The sequence below is a fragment of the Lynx canadensis genome, chromosome A3 (genome assembly GCF_007474595.2).
Source record: "Lynx canadensis isolate LIC74 chromosome A3, mLynCan4.pri.v2, whole genome shotgun sequence".
Taxonomy (NCBI): domain Eukaryota; kingdom Metazoa; phylum Chordata; class Mammalia; order Carnivora; family Felidae; genus Lynx; species Lynx canadensis.
In genome coordinates, this window is record NC_044305.1 from 102,858,626 (window position 1) to 102,867,065 (window position 8,440).

At 49.3% G+C, this 8,440-nt stretch overlaps 1 protein-coding gene across 1 annotated transcript in view; it reads right to left on the reverse strand.

Annotated features, from left to right (window-relative positions):
- Positions 1-5,124, reverse strand: part of MERTK (MER proto-oncogene, tyrosine kinase) — a 112,524-nt gene extending 107,400 nt beyond the window's left edge. The window contains 1 exon segment of the mRNA XM_030311141.2: positions 4,934-5,124. Within this exon segment, the coding sequence (XP_030167001.1) occupies positions 4,934-4,994 (61 nt within the window). The 5' untranslated portion in view covers positions 4,995-5,124.
- Between the last annotated feature and the right edge of the window lie 3,316 nt (positions 5,125-8,440).

Consider the following 8,440-nt stretch of genomic DNA (forward strand, 5'->3'; position numbering starts at 1 on the left):
CCTAAAGAGCGATAGCAGGGAGCTGGCTGTTATAGGGCTCTAGGATGATACGGACAGCCCCTTCACAAAAGTGCTCTGAACGGTGGAGGGTGATCCACGGCTCCGTTCTCATATTTCGGGCTGTAATTTAGGCTTCATTTCAGCTAGAAAACAAGAACCTTTCCCCCAATGCCTTTTGTCTAGGAAAAACAGTTCTACAAAATCTGAGTTCAAAAGAACGGAAGGGAACCATCAGCAGTGATCGGGAACATTTTTGGAGCATTTCCTGTGTCCCCTTAGCTCATTTCATCCTTCCGCCAGTTCTGTGAGTATCAGAGTGGAAACTGAGGTCCTGACAGTTACCCACGGCCCCCAGGGCTCCACAGAGGCCAGGTAGATGGGACATAAAGCCCAGCTCACTGCCCACCCAGCACCCCGTTAACATTTTCATCCCAGTCCAAAGAAGCTCAGGTGGTGAACCAGCTTTTTTCAGTTTTTTTACTCATTAACCTCCCGCTAGGATGCATACCAATCCAGATGCTTGGGTTAAGATTAAACCAGTGACAACCGGCCAAAGTCAAGGCACTCAGGATCACAGCTAACTAGAGATCAGGCAAGCTGCCCCCAGCAAGGAGCTGCTAACACTGTGTTTTTAAACTGAAAAATCAGATTTGGACTTTTTTCCCCCTCTAGCTGGAACAGTAAAGAGAATATAAAATAAAATGTTAATAGTGCTATATTGGGTTAATATAGTCCAAAAATCTATCTTCTTTCAATGTCTTAAGTGTCCTTGTAATGAAATCATTCTTTGACATCACAGCAAAATATAAGGCTGATTTTGTCAACCAAGCCCCAAGCACAAGGGCATGAGAGCTGCAGCAATTTTGTTTCTGGGTGAGCCAGCAGAAAGACAGAGGGGGAGGAGCACATGGTGAGACCCACAGGGTCCTGGTTCTCCGATACCATTCACACACACTCACAGAGCATCTGAAATGGGTGGAGCAGGGCACCATCTCACCATCTCGTCGTGAAAAGTGTTATCAGGAAATTAAACCCAATGGCGCGCGCGCAGCTCTGGCTGGGGTGGGAGTGAGGGAAGGCCTCTTCAAGGGGGACATCTGAGCTGAAACCCAAACTATAAGAAGGAGCTGGCATAGAGAGATCTTGGGTTAGAGTCCAGCTAGAGGGAACAGCCAATGCAAAAATGCTAGACAGACGCTTATAGCTGGAGCAGAGTGAACATCAGAGCTAGAAATGAGGCAGGGGGAGTGGGGAGGGGGCTCCTGGCAACTTTGCAAACCCTGGTCAGGAATGGGAAGCCACTGGAGGATTTTAAACCAGGGGACAACACAGTCCAGTTCATCTTCAAAAGCTCATTCTGGCTATAACATAGGAAGCAGCAGTTACAAATATGTGTCCATTTGCAGGTTGGGGAGGGAACCAACATCCTGGCTCAGCTTTTCTACCTGGTAGCATGTTCCCAATTCACAGGCATCTTAAGATTCAACCTGTTCGTAACCAGCTCTGACTGGCAACTCACTGGCCCTGCTCTTCAGATTATCTGGAAATTCTTTTTTTTTTTTTTAATTTTTTTAATGTTTATTTTTATTTTGAGAGACAGAAACAGAGCGTGAGTGGGGGAGGGGCAGAGAGAGAGGGAGACACAGAATCTGAAGCAGGGTCCAGGCTCTGAACTCACAGAGTTCAGCACAGAGCCTGATGTGGGGCTTGAACTCACGGACCGTGAGATCATGACCGAGCTGAAGTTGAATGCTTAATCGACTGAGTCACCCAGGCACCCCAATCTGGAAATTATTTCTAAAATTAAAATTGAAAAACATAGTTACTGTTAAATTTTAAACGTATCTGTGTTCCAGTCATCACTTTAAGAAAGTAGATCAGGGGGCACCTGGAGGCTCAGTCAGTTAAGCGTCCAACTTCAGCTCAGGTCATGATCTCACAGTTTGTGGGTTCAAACCCGCATCAGGCTCTGTGCTGACAGCTTGGAGCCTGGAGCCTGCTTCAGATTCTGTTTCTCCCTCTCTCTCTGTCCCTCCCCCACTTGTGCTCTGTCTCTCTCTCAAAAATAAATAAACATTAAAAAAATTCTTTTTAAAAGGAAAGTAGATCAGAATGACTTTATTTCTTTGCTTTTTCATTTAAGAGAGAGAGAGAGAGAGAGATAAAGAGGAGTGGGGGAGAGAGGGAAGAAAGAGAGAAAGAGGGAGGGGGAGAGGGAGAGAGAGAGGGAGGGAGGGAGGGAGGGAGGGAGGGAGAGAGAGAGAGAGAGAGAGAGAGAGAGAGAGAATGAGAATTCCAAGCAGGCTCCACACTCAGCATGGAGCCCGATACAGGGCTTGATCCCACAACCTTGGGATCATGACCTGAGCCAAAATCAAGAGTCTGAGACTCAACTGACTGAGCCACCCAGGTGTCCCCAGAATGACTTTTAAAAAATTATTATTTTTTTAAATGTTTATTTATTTCTGAGACAGAGAGAGGGCATGAGTAGGGGAGGGGCAGAGAGAGAGGGAAACGCAGGATCCGAAGCAGGCTCCAGGCTCTGAGCTGTCAGGCACAGAGCCCGACGCGGGGCTCGAACTCACAGACCGTGAGACCATGACCTTAGCTGAAATCGGTTGCTCAACTGACTGAGCCATCCAGGCGCCCCTTTTAAAAAATTATCTTTAAAATGTGCCCTGCTTACTTCCAAAAAGCATTCAAGGCCATTGTCAAAAAGCCTGTCAGCAACAGGACAACTTCAAGTTCTCCCCAGGAAAACGTTTACAATATATTGTAGTATCTGTTATGGCATCAGTTTGGGGTAAAAATGCTAATGTTGAAGGGTTTTAAAAGCCCAATTTGTTCTAAGGACTATGTTTAGCTGCATGTACAGTTTTATCATGGGCTGATTCGCTCACTTAAATCCACTTTTATATTTTTCCTCTTCTATCCTCTCCCTGGCCCTCTAGAGAGCCACCCTTTGCCTGGTTTTGCTGCTCACTGGCTCCCCCATCAGAGACTGAGCGGAAAGGAAAGATTGGAAAGCCTGATGCCCCTGGTTCAGCAGTTTCAGTTCTGCGTGTGGGTAATTCTTTGTGGGATGGTGTTTATGTGTGTGCATGGGGGCGGGCAGTCCTGGGTTAAAGTGCTATGTGAATTTTAATTATTTACCAATTCTTCTCCATTGTTATACACACACATCCCTCACCTTGTCTCTCTCTCTCCCTCTCTAAAATCTTATAACTGGACAGAGTCTAATTTCTCTCTTCCCATAGCATTTTTACTTCTGTTCTAATTCTGTCAGTGAGAATTCCATCCTTTAAGCTTTTGCAAAGTGATATACAACACTGTCACACATCTCACAGGTAAATTCAAGATAAAAAGCAAAAGGCAGAAGAAAAACAGACATTTTTCATTCTTCCTTCTGGGTGGGTTTTAGCAGACGTTTTATGATTATCTGACTAAAGCTGATTGTCAGCTACAAGAGTTTTTTGATTATGGTTTTTAAAAAATTTAGAGAAACGCTTCATTTTTAAATACCTTATAAGCACCAAAACTATCGTTTCTGTTACTTTTCCCATAATTGTCACCACGTTCACGTTCACCACCAAGACTAGGTACGGCTAGTCCTCACTAGTAGCAAAATAGAGATTTGCAGCAGATTATGAAAAGCGGGATCTGACAGAAATGCTGACGAATTTTGAAGGGTTTTGGTGGGGATGTAGAACAGAATTGTTTTAGTTCTTTGATTGGTTTGGCTTTTGATGTTTGCTTCAAACTACTATGTGGTCCCAAATTATAAATTGCATATGTAATTTAATGTATGAAACAAGAATGTTCACTGCTTAAAAATTTTTTAGTTGAGCAACTGACCTTTCAAAGGAAAACCTCAAAGGAAAAAATTTTAAGTAAATTGCCTCTAATTGAACTTTCCAGGTATTCTTTAAAAAAATTCTTTGTGATTAGGTAAAAGCTATTCAGTCATGTTCATGGGCAAAAGAGACAAAAACCACATGCTGAATTGAAATAGAAAACTTTTAGCTTAAGGGAAAATGCCAGGGATGTGGCATCCCCCACCATTTCTTTTTCTTTTTGGTAAAACCTGGTTACTCTCCCCCAGCTTAGTCAAAAAATGCCATCAGCAATCAAACTTCTAGCTTGTTAAAAACTTATTCTCCAAACAGTTGATGAAGAATGGAACCTGCCTTACTTGGCCTCTACTTATCAATCCACTATCTTACATTGGAATGTGACATTTTCAGGACAAACTCAGACGCTGTCCAAGCACATTAGATTCTGTTCAGCAATAACAGGGGTTAAAAGAATGCTTCCCCTTTGTCCAGGGCCCCCACACTCACAGGGTGTCCCTGTAAAGGGGTGCTAACATTGCCCATAAGGGCCCAGTGGGAGCAGCCTGGACGGCAGGCAGTCCCTCCCTGGCGGACTCCCGTCCCGGATCGATCGCAGCACCAAGAATGTGACTCCAACTCCCCAGGCGGCTCGTCCCCGGCACCGGTCCCTTGGGAGATGGGGCCCGCGGCTCCCAGGACTACTGACAGAGCAGGGGTCCAACTACGCAGCGCTGTCTAGGGGAAAGTTTTCAGAGCGTTCCCGACCAGATCTGCGACCAATGTTCCCGGGGGCTGAAAACTTGGCGACCTGCAGCGGGCCGGGCCGAGCTCCATTTCCTCCTCCGCAGTATAGGGGAACCCCTCGGCGCCCACCCCCTAGCCGGCTCCACCGGGACACGCACCCACGACCCGACCTTGGCGCTCTATCAGTGAGTTGGTGTCGACCCCCGCGCTCCACGCCCTGGCACCGCTGGGGCGTGCGGAGGTGTTTGCAAACTTGCCCGGCAGCCGGGCGCGTCCCCGTCGGCGCTCCCCCTTCACCGAGCTCCGGCCGCAAGCCCCCGGCCCCCCGCGCCTGGCTCTGGGCCCCGCGCACTCACCTCTGCTCCAGAGCGCGGGGAGGAAGAACCACGGCAGCAGCGGTAGCACGGCCCACCCCATCCCGGGGCAGCGCGTCTGGAAATTCTCTCCCGGTCCACGGACAGATGGACGTCCCAAACCTGCCCAGTCCCCGGTCGAGCACGCCAGCTAAGCAGCCCAGTACCGGCGGCGGGGCAGCTAGCGCCGAAGTGGCGGGGCCGCGCCGCGGGCAGGAGGCGCCTAGGGCTGGAAGGGGCGGGCCGGGGGCCGAGTCCGAGAGGACCCGAGCCAGTTAGGGTGGGGAGGGGGCGGGAAGGAGGGCAGAGAGGCGGGCCGCCGAGGGGAAGGAAGGGGACCGAGCTGGACCGCACGGGTGCGGAGGGGCGGGCCATGGGCCGAGCTGGGCGGCCAGGGATGGGGAACGGGGGTGGAGAGAAAGGGAGGGGACTGCAAGAAAGGGAGGGAATTAGAAACCAGTAGAGGGGAGGGGCGGCTGGAGGTGTGGAGTAAAGAGCAGCCCTGGCCTCTGGGCTGGCCAGGAGTTCAACACGTGTGGGTGGGAGGGAGACTGAGACAGGGAAAAAGTTGGAGACGCGTGGAGGGCTCCCGAGGCAGACCCAAAAGGAGGGTACAGCACCTTGGGGTCCGCGGCGATTCCGCAATCCAAACGTGCAAGACACAGAAAACCCTGGCAGCAACGCTCCCAGAGGCCAAGGCCATCGTGGCACCGCTCCCTACTGAGCGCTCCCTGGGTACCTGGCCAAAGGTGTGAGACCAGTCTTGGCGGCGGGGAGCGCACTGCCTCCAGGGGAGCGGTTCCTGGTGATGACAGGAATTGTTTGCTGCGCCCGCCCGCGACAAGTCTGAGAGAGGCAACGCTCAGGGAGGGAGCTCCGTACCTCTGAAGTGTGGAGGGGCCCAGAGGGCAGCAGCCGAGAAAGTTAATCATAAAAGAAATCAAAGCCACTTTTACTAATAATTACAACAGTAACTTACATAACTTCTTAAAGGAAACATTTTGGGGGTTAATTTATTTTAAGTGATCCTTTTTGACCACATGAGCCAGATCATTGTCGTTTCTCTGCTCAGAACTCTCAAAACTCTCCAATGTTTCCTGCTTTCTTGCTGCAAAAGGCCGAAGGCCTACAAGGTCCTATGGGACCTGGTCCCCTATCCTCTCTGACCTCATCTCCTTACTCTGCTTCCATTTATGCTGGTTTCCTGTCAAGTAGTCCCTGACCCTGAGGCTGGCTGGCCTCTTTGGGTAGATTTGGCTGTACAGAGAGAACCAACCCAAATGGAATGGATTTAGACAGGTTATGACTTACACTGACAGCAAAAGCAAGATCAGCACCATGCCAGCTCCTTGCATCCCCAGCCCCGTGGGAGGACACCAAGCCAGAGGGAGCAGCCGGTCACTCGCTGAGCAGCCAACTCTAAACTACTCCCAGGCAGTTTTACAGACTGATACTGAGCCTGCAGTTGTATCCTTCAGGGGAGGAGGCGGCATGGAGGCGAGGAGATGGAAAGTTCTGTGTTCAACTACAACTATGGAGGAGGAAGAAAAACACGTTCCTGCAGTCTCCCGCAAGAAAGGGATATGAAGCTGCCTTCAAACAGCTGCTCATCAGGCTTACCTCCTCGTGCTCCAGGAGGAACCGTACACAGTCGGTCTAGACCTGGGTAAGACTACAGTCAAGTCCTGCCTACATGCCTATGCGGAGATGTGCAAGGTGGCAGGACACCTCAGTGGGGCCTTTCTACAATTTTCTTGCTATGGCTCACGTACCCTAGACACTCTGCCACCCTGGGGTATTGTACCGACTGTCCCCACTGCGCACAATGTTCTTCCCCCAGACTCACACCCTCTTGGTTAACTCTACTCCTTCAAGTTTGCTCAAATCTCTTTCTCTACCTTGCATGGAACTGTTCCAGTTATCCATTTCTGTGTGACATATGACATATGGGGATAAAACAAAAGCCACTGTATTAGAGTCATGGAATCTGTGGGTCAGAGATTTGGACCAGTGCAAGGGAGATAGTGTGTCTTTGCTCTCCCATTTCTGCTGGGATCTTAGGCTCAAATGGCTGGGGATAAGAATCATCTAGAACAGGGGTCAGCAAACAACAGCCTCCGGGCCCATCACCTGTTTTTGCAAGTAAATGTTACTGGAATACAGTCTTTGTGTGTATGTTATCTATGGCTGTTTTGGTGCTGTAACAGCACAGCTGAGGAGCTGTGACAGAGATCATATGGCCCTTTAAGAAAAAAGTTGGCCAACCCCTGATCTAAAGGCTTGCGCCCTCACATAGCTGGCGCTTGCCCTGGGATGACCTGAAGACTAGGGCCGCAGACCAGAGCACTTAATGAGGCTTCTCCATGGTGGCTTCAGTGCAGTTGGAAGTCTTGCATGGTGACCTGGGCTGGCAAAAGCAGGCATTCGTTCTAGTGAACGAGGGAGAAGCTGTCTGGCCTTTTGTAACCTAGCTTCGGAGGTCACCTAGCTCCACTTCACCAGACTCTCTCCGTGGAAGCAGTCACAACCCCACTCTCCCAGGGAAGAACCAGAGACACCCCCCCCCAACTCCTGATAATGGAAGTGTCAAAGAATTTGCAGCTATGTTTTTTAACTTCCACAAATAGGAAAACTTGGTGAAAATGTGGGATATCAGTTCTATCGTATTAGTTTCATACATGCCATGCACCTAAATGACATTGTCATGTAATGTGTTCTTCACAGGATCAAGATATGTGAAGGGAAATGTGAGCCAAAAAGAAAAAAAATCAGACTCCCATATTAAACAACTATTTCCATGTTTATAGGACCTCTGCCTATACACATTTGTGCAACTTCAACAGGGCAACACCATCCTGGAACCCATACTTGAATGCCCACTACGTGTTGTGCGTTTACTAAGACTTGGTGTGTTACAGGGAGGAACCCTGTTGTTTATTCCCTAAGAAAAAGAAGGAGTATCAAGGGCCTGCAGTAGCATCCATTTAGGGGTTGGGGAAGACTACCCCCAATGACTTGAGTGTAGAAGGGCTGCGCCCCAAATGTAGTGGCATTGTGATCCCAGTCGGTAAATTGATCATGTTCAACGTAACAATGAGAAGGTTTAAGACTTCCAGTTGAACTCCCCACATGAACTGTGTAGAGACTCAGTTCTCAACCAGCCCACTGGAAAGCCGTCTTATTTCTCTTTGTCCTTCTGCTATCCCCCCTCTTACCCTTTCAGCCTTGTCCCCAGATGTGGCTTGTAATTTACCCCCCCCTCCAGTCTAGCACGTGGCCCCCTCATTCAGGGCAGGCCTCCCCCTGTCCACTTTTACGTAGTGCAGACCACCCGATAAAGTATTTACACAGCTGGCTTGGCCTCAGCATGCTCTGAATGAGGGTGTGCTGGGAAATGGCCCCATCCCTCTTTCAGTGCCAGAGAGCCATTCATTCATTCGCTATTCCACAGAAATCAGCTGAGCTCATGCTCCATTCCAAGTGTAATACCAACACCTGGGACATACGCAC